The 24,741-nt window shown below is 50.0% G+C and overlaps 1 protein-coding gene across 1 annotated transcript in view; it reads left to right on the top strand.

Moving 5' to 3' along the window:
* Positions 1-24,417, top strand: part of TMEM207 (transmembrane protein 207) — a 125,626-nt gene extending 101,209 nt beyond the window's left edge. The window contains exon 5 of the mRNA XM_086944967.1: positions 24,085-24,417. Coding sequence (XP_086801093.1) covers positions 24,085-24,236 — 152 coding nt within the window. The 3' untranslated portion in view covers positions 24,237-24,417. The remainder of the gene's footprint in view (positions 1-24,084) is intronic.
* The last annotated feature ends 324 nt before the right edge of the window (positions 24,418-24,741 follow it).

Genomic DNA, 24,741 nt, shown 5'->3' with positions numbered 1-24,741 from the left:
GCTGGATCAGGTGTGCGAGCGGACGCGCCCACCACCAGCCACGCCCCCCGCCTGGCCAGCCAGAAAAAGGCGCGTGTCCCTGTGCTCCCTGGGACCCTACCTGCGAGTGGAGTTGTGGTGTGTGGAGCCCTCTGCGAGTTCCGCTGTCCTGGGAACTGCTTTCTTTGCTTCCCGCCGCTGCCCCTCGCCGCACCCGCTTTGCGGGTGCCGCTTCGCGGATTGAGGAGGCGGATCTAACTTCAAGGCGCTGGGCTGAGGAGGCGCCGGGAGAACCAACCACCGGGCATTGGCGCTAGCAGGGACTCGAAGATCCAGGAGTCCCTGCTGGATCAGGTGTGCGAGTGGACGCGCCCACCACCAGCCACGCCCCCGCCTGGCCAGCCAGAAAAAGGCGCGTGTCCCTGTGCTCCCTGGGACCCTACCTGCGAGTGGAGTTGTGGTGTGTGGAGCCCTCTGCGAGTTCCGCTGTCCTGGGAACTGCTTTCTTTGCTTCCCGCCGCTGCCCCTCGCCGCACCCGCTTCGCGGGTGCCACTTCGTGGATTGAGGAGGCGGATCTAACTTCAAGGCGCTGGGCTGAGGAGGCGCCGGGAGAACCAACCACCGGGCATTGGCGCTAGCAGGGACTCGAAGATCCAGGAGTCCCTGCTGGATCAGGTGTGCGAGTGGACGCGCCCACCACCAGCCACGCCCCCCGCCTGGCCAGCCAGAAAAAGGCGCGTGTCCCTGTGCTCCCTGGGACCCTACCTGCGAGTGGAGTTGTGGTGTGTGGAGCCCTCTGCGAGTTCCGCTGTCCTGGGAACTGCTTTCTTTGCTTCCCGCCGCTGCCCCTCGCCGCACCCGCTTCGCGGGTGCCGCTTCGCGGATTGAGGAGGCGGATCTAACTTCAAGGCGCTGGGCTGAGGAGGCGCCGGGAGAACCAACCACCGGGCATTGGCGCTAGCAGGGACTCGAAGATCCAGGAGTCCCTGCTGGATCAGGTGTGCGAGTGGACGCGCCCACCACCAGCCACGCCCCCCGCCTGGCCAGCCAGAAAAAGGCGCGTGTCCCTGTGCTCCCTGGGACCCTACCTGCGAGTGGAGTTGTGGTGTGTGGAGCCCTCTGCGAGTTCCGCTGTCCTGGGAACTGCTTTCTTTGCTTCCCGCCGCTGCCCCTCGCCGCACCCGCTTCGTGGGTGCCGCTTCGCGGATTGAGGAGGCGGATCTAACTTCAAGGCGCTGGGCTGAGGAGGCGCCGGGAGAACCAACCACCGGGCATTGGCGCTAGCAGGGACTCGAAGATCCAGGAGTCCCTGCTGGATCAGGTGTGCGAGTGGACGCGCCCACCACCAGCCACGCCCCCCGCCTGCAACGCCCTCTGACTTAAGGTCTTACAAGGCGCTCCGCGGGACGCGAGCGGGACGCCGAGCGAAGCCCGAGCAAAGGGCGGGCAGTCTGTGGCAGTCAGGGGCTGACAGAGGCTGGGCCACCCCCCTTTTTTTCCGACCTCCACGTCTCCTATCCCCCCGAGTCCAACTGCAGGCTTTGGATCCACCATGTCCACCAGATCTGGTAAAGCCTTGAGAGGTGGTGGAGCAAGCGTTTTAGGGGGTTCCACGATGATTGGAACAATGGACAAATTCATTACCCGGGTGGCTAACGTCATTGAAAAGGAGATCGCAATGACGGAACGCCGCCTTTCACTAGACCTCCTCCCATCTAAGCGCTCCTCTTTGGGAACTGTGGCTCATGCTCTGTCGCCGCCTATGCCCTCTGCCATCTTGCCTCAACCTGATGAGCAACACATTGCAGTGCTAGAGGCTGGATTAGATAGGATAGAAAGCCTCATATCACTCCCCTCTCCAGGTAGTCGCTGCATCGAGGCTATTGCTTCTGGTCCATCCTCATGCACAGCCAGTCCTCCTGACAACAGGTCTTTCGCGGACCCCATTGTTCCCTCACCTCACACATTACCCCTTCCCCAGATTAGATCTCCGCGGGTCCATAGGAAAAGGAAAAGGGGAATCAACACTCGGAGGGGGAATTATTCCAGGCTTCACAAGCGTTCTAGGACAAAGCTTAATAGGGGCACTTCACACCAAGGCACTGGGGAGCTGGAACTCCTTAGGACTGCAGGTCCCCCTCAGCATGCAGCCGAGCCCCTGACACCGCCCCTCCTGCCCCCAGCCACACCGGCCCTAGCAAACCAGGTTACTTCTCTCGAGTCTCTCGAGAATTTGTTAAAATCTTTGTTTAATCCGCTACTTGATCAAGTTAGGAGCCTGGGGGTTAGACTCGACAATTTTGAACAGGCCACTAGGGACAACTTTTTCTCTCTGAAAGCCTTGCTGAAAGTGCAATCTAGACCTACTGAGTTCATCCCAGATAAGAATGTGGTTAAGGAGGTCCCAGTAGGCCAAACAACTAGAGTCCAGTCGTCACTGCAGGCTAAAACACCGGCCACAGGGAAAGCCCCTACCCCAGTCCCTCTGGCCGGTGCGAAGCGGCCGAGTTAACAGTCATACGAAAGGTAGGTGGCGGAGGGTTATTGTGATACATCAACTGTGAGAAGTTGGCCTGATATGTAGGGTTTCCAATTCTGGAACCACTGGGTATCAGTCCAAACAAACCCCAAAGATGTCAGGTTGTAAGTCAACCTTGTAGACAAGCTATCCTAATGGTAGCATGGACTAAGCAGCCTTAAAGGCTTAACTTAAGAGGTCGTGTTAAGCGAGCTGTTTTACCACATACAATCCTGTAATCAAATGAAAGGACACCACACAAGTATATATTGTAAACATATATGTATTTATTTCTAAATTACTCCCCAGTACTCTTTATGAGGAAAGGGGCACAAGCGTTAAATCAAAAGCACAGTAAAACATATAAAGTTGCACAATTATGGATGAGGGCGGGTGGCCACTCAGACCATATATTAAAAGAGTGGTATAAGGAACACTTATCGAACAATGGTTAGGCCTAGGGCCTAGAGATTCGCTGGGAGCAGTCAGGACTAGCAATGCTGAAGTCGGGAGTAGCCCACAGGAGACGGGTGCAGCACGGAAAGTGCGGCTCGCACCAATGCAAAGTCAATGGTGCGTAAAAGTTGGATAAAGTGAATTAAAAGATACTTCCGCTGAACCTAGGAACACAAAACTTTAGACACAGACCCTAGAGGTGTGTACCAGTGTTAGGACACCGGCGTTGCAAAGTTACCTCACCCACAGGCCGTGGGTGCACAGGGTCGAAGTGGCGTCGGGTTCTGTCACGCAGGTTCTTGGTGCTTGGAGCTGTTGCAGCTGCAGGCGCTGTGAAGCAGAAGTGTCCGGTGCGATCCAAGGGTGGATCGAAGTAGAAAAGTACCTGAAAGCAGAGGGGACAGAGTCTGGGTCACTCAGCAGTGACCAGGGTGGAACCAGGACGGAACCAGGCAATGTCGGGCGCAATCAGGCGGTTGTCGATAGGCTTCTCTCCGCTGTCACGTGGGCTCTGGGGCATCTGCGACGTCCAGGAGCAGGTCACGATCTGTCCCACGTAGGCTCTCGCCGTCAGCACCGTCGGCTTCAAGATTGCAGCAAACAGCACTTGGCAAAAGCAATCCACGCAGAACCGGGAGATTGCTTATCACTCGAACCAGGAGGGTCAGAGTGGGGGCTCCCTTTTACAGGAGCTGGTGCAGATCTGGAGCAACCAGAAAAGCGAGTCGTATTTCAAGTTTCGTCGGCACAGGGGCCACAAGCCAGCTGGCAAGTGACCGGGCCAACGCGTCGAGCACACACAGGCAGAAGGGCCCCACGCAGCACTCGTTGAGTGTGGAGGGGTGAGCTTTGGTGCAAGTGGAGCTCGGGGCTGGGGCTTCTCAAACCCCGGTGTACAGCTTCGAGGATCACTCGTGGGCTGCACGGTCAGCGTCTCGTGGCCTTTTCAAGATGGCGTGCCCCACGCTTCCGGTCGCCTCCACGGGTCTTAGCTCTGCAGGGACTGTGGATCGGGCAGGTAGAAGGCAGGCAAGCTTGATCTCGTCGATCTCTGTCGCTCGAGTTCCGGCGGGAACTGCAACAAAGCAAGGGTCGAGGGCTGGATGTTGCCTGTTTGCACAGGGTGGTCACTCCTTGACCACAAGGGAGATTCTTCAGTCTTCTCACGTCGTGTAGAAAGTCGAAGGGTCCAGAATTCGTTTCTTATGTTTCTTCAGGATGATCTGAGTTGCATTGGCACTGCTGCCACTCTTATTCGAATCTGGTGGGCTGGACATCCTGCTAGGTCCCCTCCTATGGGTGGGACCCAGGAAGGGGGTGGTTACACCCCTTTCCTTTGATCCAGGCCGCGCTGGGACAGGGGCTGGGAGGCCCCAGAACCGGTTTGGCCGGATTATGCAAGGGGCAGCCTTGTGCTCCCCAGGCAGTGTCTGGTTTCTTTGAAACCTCCCTACTACAATCCACTATCTCCTGTCTGGGGTGGTTTGACACCGCCCTGCGACAGGAAACCCTTTGTCCAGGCCACCATATGCTGAGTTTCGGTCAGCAGCAGGAGGCCAGACCCGTGTCTGTGGCAGGGGCATCCATTTTGTGGATCTGAGGCTCATTTTAAATCAACCGCGTTTCAGTAAAGTAACATGTCTTCTCCCTCTAGAAGGGTGGAATGCTACCCCCGTCGCCAGAACTGGCGAGGGGGTAGTATTCCAATTCGTATGACACCTTACACGACATGTTTTGATAAAGCCAAACCAAAGTTGCTATATAACCGCGAGGATTATAAGGCGCTTAAGAGTATATGGTATGGCATCATCCCGGATCAGCTTAGGGAGTTGTTCCCGACAGCTGCAGACAGGCTCAGCTCATGCCAGAGCTCCATCTCACATAAAACCACGCACTCTGCCTCCAGGATTGATGAGGCCTTCCATAGGAGTGGCTCACAGGTTATATATGTGTCCAGATATAGGTTTAGATATAGGTATACTATATCTAAGCAAGGGGTGATTACACCCACTTGCCCCAGCTGAGTGATCAGCCAGTTGTGTCAATTTAAGAACCAGCCAGGGGTGGCAAAAGCTATGCTTCAGCCCCTGGTAGGCCTTGGTGGCACCTATGCCCTGAGCACCTATAGTGCATGGTACAGGGGCTGACAAGGAGTCCATTTCCAATTGTGTTATGTACCTATAGCACATGTATTATAAATTTAGAGAGAGAACAGCAGGCTGGGGGTCTGATTAGCAGGCCCACAGCCTCAGTAAGTCGAAAACCAGTGAAGCAAAAAGCAAAAATTGGGGTGACCATAGGATAGCAGACCCTACTCTCCTACATAACCCCCCCCCAAACGCAGGGACATTAAACTTAACCTTGACCAGATAAGTCTTCATGTTCTAAGTGGAAGTACCTGGAGAGACCATCTGCATTACCATGGTCAGTCCCTGGGCGGTGCTCCACTGTAAAGTCCATCCCCTGTAGGGAAATGGACCACCTGAGCAGTTTGGGATTTTCACCCTTCATCTGATTTAGCCACAAGAGGGGCTTATGGTCTGTCTGAATTAGGAAGTGAGTGCCAAACAAGTATGGCCTCAACTTCTTCAGGGCCCAAACCACAGCAAAGGCCTCCCTCTCAATAGCTGACCAACGTTTCTCCCTGGGGGTCAGCCTTCTGCTAATAAAAGCAATGGGCTGGTCTTGACCATCTTGATTAAGTTGTGAAAGCACAGCTCCCACCCCCAACTCAGAAGCATCTGTCTGTACAATGAACTGTTTGGAGTAGTCAGGACTCTTCAGGATAGGTGCAGAGCACATGGCCTTCTTCAGGTCATCAAATGCCTTTTGACAGCTAACTGTCCACTGAACCTTTTTGGGCATCTTCTTGGATGTCAAGTCATTCAATGGTGTCACAATGGACCCATAGTTCTTTACAAATTTTCTGTAATACCCAGTCAGGCCCAAGAAGGCTCTGACTTGTGTCTGGGTAGTTGGAGGAGCCCAGTCCTGTATGGTCTGGATTTTGCTCTCCAGTGGTTGAACTTGACCCCCACCTACTAGGTGGCCCAAGTACACAACCTTGCTCTGCCCTATCTGGCACTTAGTAGCCTTGATAGTCAGGCCTGCCTTTTGCAGGGCCTCCAGAACCTTCTTCAGGTGGATCAGGTGATCCTCCCAGGTGGGGCTAAAGACAGCAATATCATCTAGATATGCTGCACAAAAGTCATCCAACCCAGCAAGGACTTGGTTCACCAACCTTTGGAAGGTGGCAGGTGCATTCTTCAAACCAAAGGGCATTACCACAAATTGATAATGTCCACTAGGGGTCGAAAATGCTGTTTTGGCTTTTGACTCTTCAGCTAGTCTGATTTGCCAGTAGCCAGCTGTCAAATCAAATGTGCTCAGAAACTTGGCAGAAGCCAATTTATCAATGAGCTCATCTGCTCTTGGAATGGGATGAGCATCTGTCCTAGTGACAGCATTGAGACCTCTGTAGTCCACACAAAACCTCATTTCTCTCTTCCCATCTTTGGTATGAGGTTTTGGCACAAGGACCACTGGGCTAGCCCATGGGCTCTCTGATGGCTCAATCACTCCAAGCTCCAACATCTTTTGCACCTCAGCCTTTATACAATCCCTGACATGGTCAGGTTGCCTGTAGATCTTATTCTTCACAGGCAGATTGTCACCAGTGTCCACCTCATGGGTGCACCAGTTAGTCTGACTGGGTGTGAGTGAAAACAAATGTCTGTGGGCCTGCAACACCTGTCTGCAGTCCACCTGTTGCTGCTCAGTGAGGCTGCCTGCCAAGGCTACTCCATCAACTGAACCATCATCAGGGTTCTGGGAAAGCAGGTCTGGGAGAGGGTCACTCTCTTCCTCCTGTTCCCCATCTGTGGCCATGAGGAGACTCATGTCCTCCCTGTCAACAAATGCTTTCAATCTGTTTACATGGAGCACCCTGTGGGGGCTCCTAGGGGTGCCAAAGTCAACCATGTAGGTGACTTCTCCCTTCTTTTCAATGATAGGGTAGGGTCCAGTCCATTTGTCCTGGAGAGCTGCTGGCCCCACTGGGTCCAACACCCACACCTTCTGTCCTGGCTGGAACTCAACCATGACAGCCTTTTGGTCATGCCAAGCTTTCTGTAATTCTTGGCTTGCCTCAAGGTTTTTGGATGCTCTCTCCATGTATTCAGCCATCCTGGAGCGGAGACCAAGTACATAGTCCACAATGTCTAGTTTAGGCTTTTTGAGAGGTAACTCCCATCCTTCCTTCACCAAACTCAATGGACCCCTCACAGGGTGGCCAAACAAAAGTTCAAAAGGGTTGTAGCCAACCCCCTTCTGTGGGACCTCTCTGTAAGCAAAGAGCAAGCAGGGTAAAAGGATGTCCCATTTCCGCCTAAGCTTCTCTGGTAGACCTTTTATCATTCCCTTTAGGGTCTTGTTGAACCTTTCCACAAGCCCATTGCACTGTGGATGGTAGGGTGTGGTAAACTTATAGTTTACTCCACACTCTTTCCACATTGCTTTTAAGTATCCAGACATAAAGTTAGTACCTCTGTCTGAAAGAACCTCCTTTGGAAAGCCCACTCTTGAGAAAACTGCAATGAGGGCTTTTGCCACCACAGGAGCTGTGGTGGTCCTCAGGGGAATTGCCTCTGGGTACCTGGTGGCATGATCCACTACCACCAGTATAAATCTGTGCCCAGATGCTGTTTGAGGATCCATGGGACCCACAATGTCTATTCCAACTCTTTCAAAGGGTACCCCCACCACAGGTAGTGGTATCAGGGGGGCCTTTGTTGTGCCACCTGACTTACCACTGGCTTGGCAAGTGACACAGGAGCGACAAAACTCCTTGACATTTTCTGACATGTGAGGCCAGTGAAAGTGTGGAACAAGCCTGTCCCAAGTCTTATTCTGGCCTAAGTGTCCTGCAAGGGGAATATCATGGGCCAAGGTAAGAAGAAAGCCCCTAAACTTCAAAGGTATAACCAACCTCCTGGTTGTGCCAGGCTTGGGGTCTCTAGCCTCTGAATAAAGGAGTCCTTCATCCCAATACACCTTATGGGTACCTTGAGCATTCCCTGCAGCCTCAGCAGCAGCCTGCTGTCTGAGGGGTTCAAGTGAAGGGCAATCTAATTGAGCCTGCCCCAGATCTGCCCTTGAGGGTCCCCCTGTCCCCAGAAACTCAACCTGTTCAGGTTCAAGCTCATCTGAGACAGTCTCCTCTTGGACTGCAGAATCAGTTTCCTGTGAAACTGGATCCTCAACCTGGGGCAAGTGGGAAGGCACAGCCTTAACCCTCTTGCTCCTCCTCTTGGGTTGTGGTTGGTCTATTGTCTCAAGATCCACCACTGGTTCAGGAAGGCACTTCTTAGCCTGAGACCTTGTCACTGCAAGGACATGAGCTGAAATCCCTAGCATTTCTGCATGAGTCCTGTACTCCACTTCTGACCAAACTGAGCTTTCAAGATCATTGCCTAACAGACAGTCTACTGGGAGGTCTGCACTCACAACAACTTTCTTTAGGCCATCTACCCCTCCCCAGGAGAAGTTCACAACAGCCACACTATGTGAAGTAGTGGAGTTGCTTGCATTGGTCACTAGGTAACTTTCACCTAGTACAATCTGACCAGGGTCCACAAAGTCAGGTGTCACCATAGTGACACTGGCACAAGTGTCCCTGTAGGCCTGAGCCAGTTTCTCATTGATTAAGGGAGTCTGCCTATATTTGCCCAGGTTACTGGGGCTTACTGCAGTGGTCAAAGATAAGTCCACATCATATAGGAGAACTGCCTGTGTGGGGATTCTGACTAGGCCAGATTCCACCTCAGTACCCAGGGTCAACCCTACTAAACCCTTTGGCTGTGTACCACCACTGCTAACTGTACTAGGGGGTGCAGGTGCTTTAGGAGCTGCAGTGGTGGGGACTGGATTTTTCTTAGTGCATTCACTGCCCCAGTGTGAAACTGATTTGCAGGTATTACACCAAGGTTTCTTTGGGCCATCATTCTTCTTTTTCTTGTTTCCATTTTGGGAACCCCCCTCCTTATTGCTAGTTTGGGGGCCTGAAGACTTCTGGTCCTTTTCTTTATCTTTCTGATTCCCACCCTTCTGGTCTGTTTTCTTCTGGTCACCTTGGTTCTGGTTTTTCTGCTTAATCCTTGTTCTGACCCATTTGTCTGCCTTCTTTCCCAATTCTTGGGGAGAGGTCAAATCAGAGTCAACAAGGTATTGATGCAACAGCTGGTTCTGACAGTTATTAAGGATCTGTTCTCTCATCATAAGATTGTACAATCCTGTATAGTCTGAAACTTTACTTCCCTGCAGCCAACCCTCCAGAGCCTTAGTGGCACAATCTACAAAATCAGTCCAGTCCTGAGTCTGTGCTTTTTGGGTATCTCTGAACAACAACCTGTATTGCTCAGTGGTTAGGCCAAACCCTTCAATAAGAGCACTCTTCAGAACAGAGTAGTTTTTGGCATCCTCAGGTCTAACAGTGAGGAGCCTGTCCCTCCCTTTCTCAGAAAAGGAGTACCATAAAATTGCTGCCCACTGGTCCTCAGGGACCTGCTGTACCATGCAGGCCCTCTCAAGAGCAGTCATCCATTTGTGGATATCATCCCCTTCCTTGTAGGGGGGCACAATTTTTGTCAGGTTTCTATTGTCATAGGCCCTGTCTTTTTCTTTAGGAACTTTGCTGCCACCAGTGGCATCTAAGCCACACAATTTTCTTTCTCTTGCTAAAGCAAGTTTAGCTTGAGCCAAGGCTACCTCTTCCCTTTCTATTTGGAGTTGGACAGCCCTCATCCTGGCCCTATGCTCTTTTCTCTGGGAGGGAGTCATCCCTCTCTGAGATTCTCTTGAGGCACTAGAAAGGTGAGAGTCCCCTGATAGAGATCTCTCCCTTCTGTTACCTGGGAGAATTTGGTTATGAGATCTGGGGAGGTGCTGGCCCTCTCCATTCCCATGTAGGTCTAGGTTGGCCTGGTTAAGCCTGGCAACCTGTACCTGGTTTCCCCTCTGATCCTGATCTTCAGGCTCTTCTACATCAGAGCCTTCCTCTTCCTCTTCCTCCTCCTCTTCTTCTTCTGGAAGATTCTCATTCTCAGGGGAGTTTATCCCTTCACCTGATTCTAAGGGAGCCTGACTCACCTTATCTAGGTCATCCTTTTCTAGGAGAGCTATTAGGGAAGGAATGGTAGGGCCTCTGCCCTTTTTTAGCCCCCTGGCTGTGCACAAGGCACTCAGGTCTTTGTGGCTAAGGTTGTCATATCTGGATGTTGTCCCTATAGGATCAACTATTACAGGAGCAGAGCCTGAGGCTCTACCTGTATCAGACATGACTGCTAGTGAGGTGTAAGTGATGCACTTACCTACACTAAGTGTTTTCCTACTGTACCTTGCTAGTGAGTTGTAGTCAGGGTGTGCTAATCCCTTTAATCTACAACTACTAAGTTCAGTAGAACTTAATATGCTAAGCTTTTGATTTATATGTACCTAGAGGTACTTGATGTGATCTTTCAATTTGATGTAAAGATTGCAGTGGTAAAACAAACAGCAAGCTCAAATCCGCACCGCTGCACACCAATGTGAGAAGTTGGCCTGATATGTAGTGTTTCCAATTCTGGAAACACTACATATCAGGCCAACTTCTCACATTGGTGGCAGCGGTGGGATAGGGGCTGGGAGGCCCCAGAACCGGTTTGGCCGGATTATGCAAGGGGCAGCCTTGTGCTCCCCAGGCAGTGTCTGGTTTCTTTGAAACCTCCCTACTACAATCCACTATCTCCTGTCTGGGGTGGTTTGACACCGCCCTGCGACAGGAAACCCTTTGTCCAGGCCACCATATGCTGAGTTTCGGTCAGCAGCAGGAGGCCAGACCCGTGTCTGTGGCAGGGGCATCCATTTTGTGGATCTGAGGCTCATTTTAAATCAACCGCGTTTCAGTAAAGTAACATGTCTTCTCCCTCTAGAAGGGTGGAATGCTACCCCCGTCGCCAGAACTGGCGAGGGGGTAGTATTCCAATTCGTATGACACCTTACACGACATGTTTTGATAAAGCCAAACCAAAGTTGCTATATAACCGCGAGGATTATAAGGCGCTTAAGAGTATATGGTATGGCATCATCCCGGATCAGCTTAGGGAGTTGTTCCCGACAGCTGCAGACAGGCTCAGCTCATGCCAGAGCTCCATCTCACATAAAACCACGCACTCTGCCTCCAGGATTGATGAGGCCTTCCATAGGAGTGGCTCACAGGTTATATATGTGTCCAGATATAGGTTTAGATATAGGTATACTATATCTAAGCAAGGGGTGATTACACCCACTTGCCCCAGCTGAGTGATCAGCCAGTTGTGTCAATTTAAGAACCAGCCAGGGGTGGCAAAAGCTATGCTTCAGCCCCTGGTAGGCCTTGGTGGCACCTATGCCCTGAGCACCTATAGTGCATGGTACAGGGGCTGACAAGGAGTCCATTTCCAATTGTGTTATGTACCTATAGCACATGTATTATAAATTTAGAGAGAGAACAGCAGGCTGGGGGTCTGATTAGCAGGCCCACAGCCTCAGTAAGTCGAAAACCATCAGCAGGCTGGGGGTCTGATTAGCAGGCCCACAGCCTCAGTAAGTCGAAAACCAGTGAAGCAAAAAGCAAAAATTGGGGTGACCATAGGATAGCAGACCCTACTCTCCTACATCAACCATCCACACTATATGCCTACAACCCCCATCGTGGTACTGGGTTAGCAGTGATCCGTACAAAGAGGGAGCAGCTAGCATTATGGAAAATGCACCAGTGTAGTGTGTTCACAGTGCACTCCATGGAACGTCCTCGTTGAGTCCGCGGCTGTCAGTGGCCAAACGGTGTATCCACCTCTGTTCCTTTAGGAATAAATTGTGTTTAGATTTGTCTGGGGTGGCTTCGAGAATTAGCCAGGAGAGTGAGTCAGCCGTGTGGTTCTGTTCTACATAGTGTCTGCACATCTTGGTGTTCGTTTTCTTGCAACGGAAGTTGCTTCTGTGTTCAGAGATACGGGTTTTTATGGGGCGGGAGGTCATGCCCACATATTGTAGTCCGCATGGGCATCTCAGCAGATATATGAAATATGAAGTATTGCAATTAGTGTGCCCCCCTAGTTCCCACGTAAAGGGCATGCGCTGCAGGAGTCGCATGGGTAGTGTCCCCGTACAGGTGGTAATTGCCAGAGAGTGGTTTGTTTGCTTGCATCCACCTTTTTGGGTCTCGTGTGGACCAGGATGTCTTTTATATTTCTTGACCTCTTAAAGGCGAATCTGGGTACTTCAAGGTTCAGAGTACCTGTGTTAAGGATCTGCCAGTGCCGTTTGATTATCTTCTTAATTTCATTGGAAGCTGGCGAGAATGTTGTAACACAGGTTATAAGGTCTGTGCCCTGCGTGGTAGTAGTATTGTACTCAAGGAGGGCCCCCTATGGTTGTTTTGTGCATGTTTACGTGCCTTGTAGATCTCCCTGGTGGGCTAGCCCCTATCCGTCAAATTTCTGGATAGTATGGCAGATTCTGTTTTGTAGTCTGTCAGGTTGGAGCAATTATGCCTGACCCTCAGGAATTGCCCAAAAGGAAGGTTCAGTCTCAGCGCCTTTATTAGTGGAGTCCCACACACTGAGGCATTACTAATGGAAACCACTCATACAGGCATTACTAGTGGAGCCACACACACTGAGGCGTTACTAGTGGAGTCCCACACACTGAGGCATTACTAGTCGAGTCCCACACACTGAGGCATTACTAGTGGAGTCCCACACACTGAGGCATTACTAGTCGAGTCCCACACACTGAGGCATTACTAGTAGAGCCCCACACACTGAGGCATTACTAGTGGAGCCCCACACACTGAGGCATTACTAGTGGAGCCCCACACACTGAGGCATTACTAGTGGAGTCCCACACTGAGGCATTACTAGTCGAGTCCCACACACTGAGGCATTACTAGTGGAGTCCCACACACTGAGGCATTACTAGTCGAGTCCCACACACTGAGGCATTACTAGTAGAGCCCCACACACTGAGGCATTACTAGTAGAGCCCCACACACTGAGGCATTACTAGTGGAGTCCCACACACTGAGGCATTACTAGTGGAGCCCCACACACAGGCATTACTAGTGGAGCCTCACACACTGAGGCATTACTAGTGGAGCCCCACACACTGAGGCATTACTAGTGGAGCCCCACACACTGAGGCATTACTAGTCGAGCCCCACACAATGAGGCCTTACTAGTCGAGTCCCACACATTGAGGCATTACTAGTCGAGCCCCACACAATGAGGCCTTACTAGTCGAGTCCCACACACTGAGGCATTACTAGTGGCACCCCACACACTGAGGCATTACTAGTAGAGCCCCACACACTGAGGCATTACTAGTGGAGCCCCACACACAGGCATTGCTAGTGGAGCCTCACACACTGAGGCATTACTAGTGGAGCCCCACACACTGAGGCATTACTAGCAGAGCCCTACACACTGAGGCATTACTAATGGAAACCACTCATACAGGCATTACTAGTGGAGCCCCACACACTGAGGCATTACTAGTAGAGCCCCACACACTGAGGCATTACTAATGGAAACCACTCATACACGCATTACTAGTGGAGCCCCACACACTGAGGCATTACTAATGGAAACCACTCATACAGGCATTACTAGTGGAGTCCCACACACTGAGGCATTACTAGTGGAGCCCCACATACTGAGGCATTACTAGTGGAGTCCCACACACTGAGGCATTACTAATGGAGCCCCACAAACTGAGGCATTACTAGTGGAGCCCCACACACTGAGGCATTACTAGTAGAGCCCCACACACTGAGGCATTACTAGTGGAGCCCCACACACTGAGGCATTATTAGTGGATCCCAACACACTGAGGCATTACTAGTGTGCCGTAAACACAGTGATATTATTAGTGGAGCCCCACACTGTGAGCCATTACAAGAGGAACCTAACTCGCTGAGGCATTATGATTGAAGACCTACATTCTCAGGCATTGCTAGCAGAAACCTGCATATTCGGGCATCAGATATTGTAACCTTACACATTCAGGCACTGATAATAAGGCTCTGATCCCTTAGTGGAGAAGCGTGGCGCAAGGGTTAGAGCGGCAGACCCTGATGCAGAGGTCTGGCCCGGGATCAGGGTTCAATTCCCGCCTCAGCGGCTCTTGGACTCAATCTCCCCGGACCTGACAATTCTCGCCTCGGTGCCTAGTCTAATCATGGATCCCACTCTGTGACTCTGGGCAATAGCTTTTTTAATCTCCACAACGGCCCCAGCAGCGCTGGGATGCCTGGCCCCCCCTTGGGGGTGCCCAGGAGTGGACATCTCACAGGAAAGCCAGGAAGGGTCCCACAGCAATATGAATACAGCGCTACGAGACCTCTGGGTAGAAGGTGCTATATAAATACAAACACATTTACATTTACATAAGCATTGCTAGTCGAGTCCCATCTTATTTGTCCGTGCAGTTGTATCTTCCTGTGCCCGTGTAAGGGGAATTAAACCAGTTTCCGGCTTCACCACATACTTTCGAGGGAACAAGGAGTGCCTACGACACAATATCTCCTCCTCAAGGGGTGGCATACCACTATAGGTAAACACTGAAATACCCTTCAGGTATGCTAGATTTGTGATATTTTGGGGTAGAAGACGCTCATCATATTTATGGGGTTGCTGCATTTGCCACATAATTTATAATCTGGTGCCTAATTTCAGATATCAGCGGAAGAAAATATTTTTGTTGTAGCCCAATTGGATGACAAGTGTTACATATCACTAACAACTTGATGTAATACATACTAAAGGTTTTTGGATGTTAGCTGCTCACCCTTTATTTGTTGACTGCTGTATTCAAGTTTTTAACAAGTACTTAATGGGTGAAATAGTATCATTCCCCCCACTTGGTGCACGAGGGCTGGGCTTGTGTTTTCAGTGTGAAAAAAACAGCCTAAATAAAATTCAAACAGATTGGAAATAAGGATTTTGTTTTTTTGTCATTTCTAGTGCAAAAAGTATGGCATGCCACAAGCAATGTCTCAAAGCACCAATTATTCCAAGAAGGTTATTATTTCTTTCCCCATTTTGTTTCTTTCGTGTCTCATCTTTTTGATATCATGAATCTCACAGCAGCTTCACAGTGAGACACTTAAATAAGACATATGTAATTTACCATATTGTTTGGAGAGGTTGAGTCTTTCCAGCCAGTGGCCTGGAGTGTAAACACACAATGATTCGGAAATGGGGTTTTTGTATCAGACCTTGTTTAGGGGAGTGTAGAATAAAAGAGACACACCTTTTATTACCAGAAGTACTTGCCTTTTATGTATGTATGTATTTATGTCTTTATGGAGAAGTGTGGCTCACTGGTTAGAGCAGGCAGACCCTGAAGCAGAGGTCAGACCCGGGACCAGGGTTCGATTCCCGACGCGGCAGGGTCCTGAGCCCAAAAGGCAGGGTCCTGAGCCCAAAAATGTCCACTGACTTGATAATTCTCGCTTAGGTGCCTGACCTAATCATGGGTTCACACTCTGCAACTCTGGGCATTAAGCTTGCTTAATCTCCACAACGACCCCCGTGGCGGGATGCCTGGCTTTCACCTTGGGGATGCCCTGTACCAGGACGGGTTCCCAAGGCAAGCGTGGAGATACCCCTTCGGGGGTTGATTCTGGCGCTAATATAATAATAATAATAATTTCACAAACTATTTCATTGTAGAAGTTTGAGAGGATGGGGTTAATAAGCAGGCACCCCTTCAAGCATGGAAGACAGAAGGCTTCTGTGCCGCTGAGCAATATTTTGAAGAGGGTGGGGGCCACATGTGTAGTTTTCTGTCTTTAGACACTGTTAAATTTTCTATACCTCTAGGGTCCACTCCTCCTCATCAATATGTACAAGATGAAAGCAGACAGATAATAATGTCACATAGGCTGAGGCATAATACGGCACAATTTAGTAAACACTGCTGCATAGTGCGGGCCTCCATTACTGGATAATTCTAGGCTCTCTCTGTATATAAAATCCTTCTGCTAGTAGCTTCATCAAAAAAGAGGCAGATAAGAGCTGTCATTCCTAAATGGCTCCATGTGCCGTTTAGCTTGCTTCCGGCTGCGCGCGCTGCTTCTGACATTAAAGTAATTTCACACCATGTCAGTGATATCGAGAGTAAGAGAAATGGGGAAAAAAACATCTCTTGTGATGTGCCCTGTGATTATTTGCACTCGATGCCACCCCCTGCAGCCCATAATCAAAGGATTTCGACCCAGAATGAAGGAACAAGCCAAGGGTGTGATTATGCAAATTTTCCAGGAGAAGCAGCCACTTTTAGCTCGGGAGATTGCAAGCAAAAACCTCAGAGCAATGCTTTAATCTGGGGCAGAGACAAAGGCAGGGGGCGGCCGACCTCCCTCGGTTTATACACAGTCCTAAAATATTCTGCCTTCTCTGCAAATGTCTGGTGACAAAGGGGAACCATTTCTAAAGAACATATTAATAAGACTTAAATATTATGTTTTCGTTCGATTAAAAGGGATTTGTGACCAACTGGATCATGTATCTGAGAGAGTGTGGTTTGCAGACCGGAAACAACGTTCTCTGCACCAGAGACATCATGGCCACTGGAATTATGCGGCACAGGAGCACCAAATTATGTGACAGGGTTGACTAAATTATGCTGCACGAAAAGGCAAATTAGGAAGCATAATGGGGCACGTTTCTTTACAGTATTACTTCATCACTTTGTAATGTTTACACATGGAAAGACTGTCTGGGCAAATATCTCACTCCATTACTATCAGTTTACCAAACGCATACATAGATAAGCAAATGAAATATGGCCAGGTAACCCTTGCAAGGGTCTTATAACACTCACAGTCACCCATCACCATGTTTTTAGTAACTTTTGATCAGCTTGAGGTAGAAAGATCTTTTTTTAATCTACAGATTTTGCAGCAGATGATGGATTATGTGGCAAATGCGGCAAAACGTTAATCATGCAACCAAAAAAAGCATCTGCCGCAGAATCATATAATTCCAATGGCCCTGTCCATAGGACATTCTTGCTCAGAGACAGGTACATCTGCAGAAGCCCCTTGTCTCGAGGGCTGGACGGGTCTTTTTATTCCATTGGGTAGGTCCCTCGTGGGCTGGGGCCCTTGGAGGCCGGTTTTGAAACCCAAGGACCAGGGTGGCTGTGGGTGCTTCTAATTTTCCCCACTCTTTGGGCGGCTTGAAGGGAGGGAGGGCAGTGGAGAGAAGGTGGTCAGAGGGGGAGAAGAGATAGGGCAGAAGGAGAGACAGTGTGAAAGGATGGAAAGAGAGAGAGCACGAGGAGAAGCGGGGCTTGGGGTTGATTTGAGTATTTTTTGCCAGGGCTCCTTTGGGTCCCCAGCCCCTCCCTGCATCTCTCTTTATCCAGTAATATGACGCATGTGGGGAAGTGTGAAACAGCCCGACTCTGTCCTGCGCCTCCCTGAAAGTAACTGGGCCTATATTTATGGGAAAGTAACTTAACGCAGCGCAACGCAGCGCAACCCAGCGCAGCAACTCACCTTGCTGTGCAGTGCCGCGTTATATAGAAAGCGGTACAAAAGGGGGTGGTGATTGACGGAGCAGCTGAACCAATCAAACACTCACACCCAGTCAAAAGATCTGGGTTTAATCCATCACCATTCTTTAGCCCACTCTGCCACCCCAGTTCAGACATGGCTATATGCAAATCAGTCTGACCCTGTGTCTCATGGGAACAGTCCAGCCCGAACTGCCAAGCCATGTCTTCCCTGGACCGGAAACAAGCTTCCGAGGACCGGTTTCTGGCATTCCAGCCGTCTTCAGCCCGGCTTGCTTGAATCCAGTGGCAAAGTGAGCAAGGGACTCACGTCTGAGTATACCCTGCCACACTTATGGCGGCCAAAAGTGGGTGGTGATGGACGGAGCATCCGAATCAATCAAACACTCACACTCAGTCAAAAGATCTGGGTTTAATCCATCACCGTTCTTTAGCCCACTCTGCCACCCCAGTTCAGACATGGCTATACGCAAATCAGTCTGACCCTGTGCCTCATGGGAACAGTCCAGCCCGAACTGCCAAGCCATGTCTTCCCTGGACCAGAAACAAGCTTACTAGGACCGGTATCTGGCATTCCAGCCGTCTTCAGCCCGGCTTGCTTGAATCCAGTGGCAAAGTGAGCAAGGGATTCACATCTGTGCATACCCTGCCACACTTATGGCGGCCAAAAGCAGTACAAAAGGGGGTGGTGATGGACGGAGCATCCGAATCAATCAAACACTCACACTCAGTCAAAAGATCTGGGTTTAATCCATCACCGTTCTTTAGCCCACTCTGCTACCCCAGTTCAGACATGGCTATACGCAAATCAGTCTGACCCTGTGCCTCATGGGAACAGTCCAGCCCGAACTGCCAAACCATGTCTTCCCTGGACCGGAAACAAGCTTCCGAGGACCGGTTTCTGGCATTCCAGCCGTCTTCAGCCCGGCTTGCTTGAATCCAGTGGCAAAGTGAGCAAGGGACTCACGTCTGAGCACGTCTGAGGGACTCAGTTCTGCAGCACAGACAGAAAGAGGAAAAAACTAGGAGGAATAAAGTTATTTCTCCTCGTTGCTCCTCCCCTTGGGATGCAAAGCAGTTTTGGTGCATTCCCAGGGGTACCATGTATGGAAAATCCGGGAATGCGTCAAAATCCATGGGGTTTGCATAAGAACACCCACGCACCAACCATGGAACCCCTCTCTGGGGCAGAGTAATGCAACGCAGTGATTTGCGCTGCACGGCGTTACTCTAAATCTATCAAGCCCTCAGGACCACGTAAGAGCCTTGAGTTACATCATAAATCGCATTTTAAGGGTTGCGGCGCTTTTGCTCCCCATTCCATGGTGCAAAAGCAACGCAACCCTTTGATAAATATGGCCCTTAATCGCTTGTTGTGCTTTCTGGTGGGCCCTGGTGAGAGAGTGTACTCAGCCCTCTCCTGCTCATGGCTTTCTGTTCCTCTTCCTACCCTCGTCGAAAATAGGTGCACGTACCCCACTGACAGGAACAACTGCCCGTTACCCCCTGACTGAAACAACTGCCCCATTACCCCCTGACTGAAACAACTGCCCCGTTACCCCCTGACAGGCACAACTGCCCCGTTACCCCTGGCTGAAACAACTGCACCGTTACCCCCTGACTGAAACAACTGCCCCGTTACACCCTGACAGGAACAATTGCCCCATTTGAACTATTGTTCCTGGTCCCCTGGGTAGGCCGCCTCTGTATTCTTGCTAGTGACTCTGTTTGGGGTGCAGGGCACAATCCATGGGGGCACCTCAAACTACAGATCTAGTGCTACCTAGGCACCCTCTTGTGTCCTGACACAGGAGACCCATGCAGTGGCTCTGTCCCAGAGCCTCACGTGTCGCCCTCGCTGATTGGTCACACAGGTCCTGGGTGATGGCCGCAGTGATACTGTTTTCACATGTGGTATTCGGGGTGATGGCTCCAGGTCCCACACTGAGATACATCTACTGGCGCTGCTAACGGGGTCTTCTTAAAAGGGCTTTAAGTGGGCCGGGTCCTGCCAGTGCTCAGCACCAGCAGTTCTAAAAAGCAGGGGATGAGGCGGGTCTCTATCGGGCTCTCCATTTTCGCCCTCTGGGTGAATAAAAAATCTTAGCTCTGCAGCTGCACCCCCCCCCCCCCCCTCACTACCTTTGATGTTCTTCAAACAGACTCATTATAGTTCTTTCACAGTCTCATCATTTCAGACCTGAAGCATTTTCAATATACAACGAAGCCATAGTTGTTGCTTATTTATATTACGCAACTAACAACCATTGGCAAAGCCAATAGCCCTGACTTGTTATAGGTGTAATGTTACTTGTTGTATCATGTATCTGTATGCAATGGCATAAACAGCAAAATGCCAGTTGAGTGGCACACTGTGCTAGCCATAGATTGTAAGCGTGCATATATTTAAGCCACACCCTTAATTACATCGGCCACGCCCCTTTGAGAGACCCCCTAGATTTTTTCATTCCGCTTAAAACTCTGCTCCTCCTTCGCACTTCTGTTACAACGGATGGAGATGTTTACCAGCACCGAGTGATTGTGGTCCTGAGGGGAGTGATGGCCGCGATACGCTTGTTGTCATGGTTACCCATAGCTGATCATGAGCATCTCTTTGTGTGATTGATGTGTGTAAGATGGAGGATAAACACTGCTTATCAGACAACTCTGGCATTCCCCCTCCCCCGCTCACTTCCTTCTCTCCTGTGTGTGTCTGACTGTTACACACAAGGCTTCCTGCTGGGAGAGCCCGCAGGGTCTGTGTCGCGTGTGATGTGGCCTGGACACCGCTCCTCTGCAGTGCATCATGGGAGGAGGGCAGGCGTCATCTCCCCAGCAACCTCCCTGGTGAGGTGAGCCTGCCTCACCTCCGGGGATGGCTAGAAGCCTGGAGCCAGAAATCCATCAGTGAAAACCCTCACTTCGAACCAGGAACCAACCAGGCATCCTGGATAGCTCCTGAAGGCAGCTGCTTCAGTGCGCTACATTCTTCTTTTATTTCCCTACGGGGTGCACCTGCAGTGCTGCGTGTCCTCTTCCTTTCCTTAGAGGCTGCACTCAGTAGGAAGTTGCACTTTAGAGGGAGGGCCATGATGCTGATTGCCCACAAGTGGTGTCACACACAGCACGATGAGCACACCCACTCTGGTGACGTCAAGCAGAGCACAGTGGGTTTGGCTATGGTGACCCAGTCTTTGTACTTGCCATCATGATCAATATTTCTGTAATCAATCACTTGTAGACACTAAGAGGTCTATTTACGAGAATGTCACGCAGCGCAGCGAGGCATGGCGCTGCTCTGCGTGACAGGGAAAGAGCACAGTGTGCCATATTTAAGACAATGCGGCGCATTCCTGCCTTTTCCCCTGCGCTGGCGTCCTTTCGGCAGCCTAGCGCCAATGCGAGTCCCCTTGCGCCATGGTGAAAAGGTGCTTCTGTTGCAGGCAGGATGTATTTGAGCAGGAAGGGGCACCTTTCTGCACAAAAACAATCCTGAGATGCGTATTCCTCCTTCTATGTGCGCTGCGGAATGAAGCGCCCACAGAAACAGGAAGTAACAAGGAGAAATAAAGATATTTTGTCTTGTTACACCTCACCTGAGAAGGCGTATCATTTTGGGAATGCATCAAAATCCATGGGAGTTGCGTGGAAACATCCAGTCAACGCCCATAGAATGCCTTCCCAGGGCAGAGCGAGGCAACGCGGAGATTTGTGCTCAGTTGTCTTACTACAAATTTCTGGAGCCACTCAGCTCCACAAAAAGTAGCTTTGCGTGGCTTCATAAATCACATGTACGGTTTGAATCTCTTTTGCACCACGTTGCGCGGTACAAGAGCCACACCAACCAGCTCAAAAATAGGCCTTTTGCTTTCCTGTCTGCCTTTTTATAGACGGGAGATTCTACTATACTGTTGCGCTTTGTGGGACTGAAAGACCCTAACTGGACTTTGTTTGTGATAGCTCTGTACACAGCATTGTCTTGTCCTTCTCATCACTTCCCTTCAGCTAGCCATTGATTGGTCCACTGGTGTGTCCCACTGGGGGAAGGGGGCTTAGGAGGACAACTCACCATCAGAAAACACCCAGCACCCTGGTCAGAGAAGGAAAACAGCCATCTCACCTCCAGTGATCCCGGGCGTCTTTGAGACTTCATGGGCCCGAGGAAACCCTGACTTGTTGTCCAATCATGATGAGCTCCAGAGTTCTGTGTCTCTTCCTCTGTTGCGACTGTCACTCAGTTGACAGCCTACAAGGGGGTAGGAGAGCCACTGCCCCCAGCAAGACCTCTGACTTTTGTTGAACATGGGAAATTGGCCCTGTGTGCTTCAGGGGCCCCGCCTGGCCCTAACTACCGTATTGTTCCCCTGTGTCTCCTAGCCATACATGTCTGCCTGAAGCTTATATTGCCCATTTCCCTCCCAGCCCATGTTCCCTATCCACCAGGCCAATCAGTGCTAGCTTCAACCAGCTAGTGAGCCACCCAGAGACAGGTAGTGAACTTTCAAAGTGGCATAGCCAGCTATTGTGTGTCTGTGTGTATATATACATATATATATATATATATATATATACCTATATATATATATATATATGTGTTTTTTTTTTTCAAAGCCAGAGGGCGAGGCTCCGTCGAGTGACTTCTCGAAATGCTCAGGCATTTGGATGAAAATTGGTTTGCACGGCGGCCTGGCCGTGGGGAAGAGCAACATCGCAAACTGGAGGAAAATACATACCCATTTGGTGAGGCTGTCGCTGGTACTAACGAGAGCGATTAGCACGAAGCCTCCTATGCTAATTTAGCCCGCCTATTCGCCCAGCACCTACCAAGGATTATTATGAGCCCCAAAAATGCACAGAGACTTTGAAGTAATATTTGCACGCATTCAGGACTACGTGTCCCAGCACTCTTGAAAACCTGCCCTGAGTAACACCCATGAGAGGTGGAGCAAGACTTTAACTACAAGCTGTCAGATTGGATGAATGCAACGCTTTGAGGTTTCACTGCGGGCAGCCCAGGAAGAAGGGGATGTTAATCCCGAAACGCGTTGGCCTTTAATTGAGGAGTGGAAGGCAGGCTGCAATTCAAAGCCAGAGGGCGAGGCTCTGTCGAGTGACTTCCCGAAATGCTCAGGCATTTGGATGAAAGAAATAAATAAATAAAATAAATAAATATATATATATATATATATATGTGTGTGTGTGCATGTACATATATATTTAGAATTAATATTAATCCCTCAAAATTTAACTTGTTGCTTTTCTTATACTGCATTAATTATACTCATAAATACCAGTTTGTCATTTATTTTTACTAAATTAAGTAGAATTCGTCATCTGTCTCCTTGTCATGGGTAAATAATACAGTCGAAGACAGGGATGCGGTGGAAGCTGTCACTGTCCATCATCTGCTGTGCAGCGGTGATGGCTGCTGCCCATTCCTGTGCAGATGTACAGCAGACGACAGAGAGTGATGGTTGCTGCTAGGCTCTGCCTCTTAACTGTTTTCAGCAGGCCATTTCTTTCATTCTTTGGACAGTTCAAGAGATTGCATGGCTCTCGCCCCTCCCTCCAGTTTGGGACTACATATCCTGAATGGCCTATCAATGAAAGGATCCTTTGGCCTGGAAGTTCTTCTTCAACTGGACTATAAACACCCTTCAGTCATGATGATGACCCGCATATTCTTCCAAGGGATCGAAACGTCTCGACATCCCATATCAGTCCATTTAAAATGATAGGCCGCATAAACAATTGACTGTTCAGCCAAATGACTGTTAGGTCTTATTCCCAAACATTTTGTCACCGCTTATGTTCTCATTGGGCACTCAATGCTGTAAAAGCACTATTGTCGTTTGTTGCACTTCCTTTGACTGCGCACTGCGTCAACTACACATTTTAATTTCTTTGTTATATCTCTTCTAAGTACATTGGATCTTTATACTGTGTTAAGTGTGGTCTGTACTTTAAATGTGTTGCCTGTCATATGAATAATTTTAAGGTGTATGAGGTATTTCCCTATATGGACACCATTGTGCTTAAATTATATTCCACTATGAATGTGTATCCATCCACAACGTTAATGCACACACACACCCACCCAGACACCCACCCACACACACACACACCCACACACACACACACAGACACACACACACCCACCCGCACACACACACACACACATACACACACCCACACACTCACACACCCGCACACACACACACACACACACACCCACAGACACCTGCACACACACACAGACACACACACCCACACACACAGACACCCGCACACACACACACACACAGACACACACACACCCACACACACACCCACACACACAGACACCCGCACACACACACACACACACACACACACACACACACAGACACACACACACCCCCACCCACACATACACATTCCTCCCCATCAGTGGGAGATCCCTTTTCCTCTGGTGTTGCCTTCTGTGTATAACATGTTAAGTGAAAAACAGAAAATGAAGCCATGCTGACGATGACTTTCTGTATCTTTCTAGTCACTGAAGCATCTCAGGGTTCACTCTCTGGAGCCCCTCGTCACTGCCAGAACATGGAGCCTAGCTTCACCCACCCGGTGGCCCCGATGAGTCCTCTGGGCATTGGAGAACCACCTTCATATGATGACGTGATCAAGAACTGTAAATTCTAGCTCTGGAGACGGCAGGAGGTCCATGCAGCAACATTGATGTACAGCCCATGGCCAAGCCGAGAGATGCGGCTCAAGGAAAGGCTTTCTGCCACCAGAACCTCTCAAATGACAAGTCTGAGCTCAGGGGATGATACACTCTCATCAAATGGAGGGTTCATCCCTTTTATATTGAGTTTTCTTCTGATATATAAATCAGCCCTATCTTATCTGACTCCTCCAACCCGTCCGCCTATCACAAGGGCACCTGTATTATAGCACACGGGACATCCACAGTGAGTGTGGAGGGCTGCCCCATCTCCCAAGCTCTAAATAAGCCCCTTCGGGCCAGATGTAGGTGGCCAAATACCGAGCGGTAACGCAGAAATTTGCAGAATTTAGGCGTTACCGACCGGTATTTGGCTGAGTGCGATGTAGGTGAGTTTAAATTTATTTGCAAAATAAAGAATCACAAAATTGCGATTCCTTATTTTGCTCTTGCATTTAAGGAATCGGAAATACCGATTCC

Source organism: Lissotriton vulgaris, chromosome 11, assembly GCF_964263255.1.
Source record: "Lissotriton vulgaris chromosome 11, aLisVul1.2, whole genome shotgun sequence".
Classification (NCBI taxonomy): domain Eukaryota; kingdom Metazoa; phylum Chordata; class Amphibia; order Caudata; family Salamandridae; genus Lissotriton; species Lissotriton vulgaris.
This window is presented reverse-complemented; position numbering and strand designations above follow the sequence as displayed.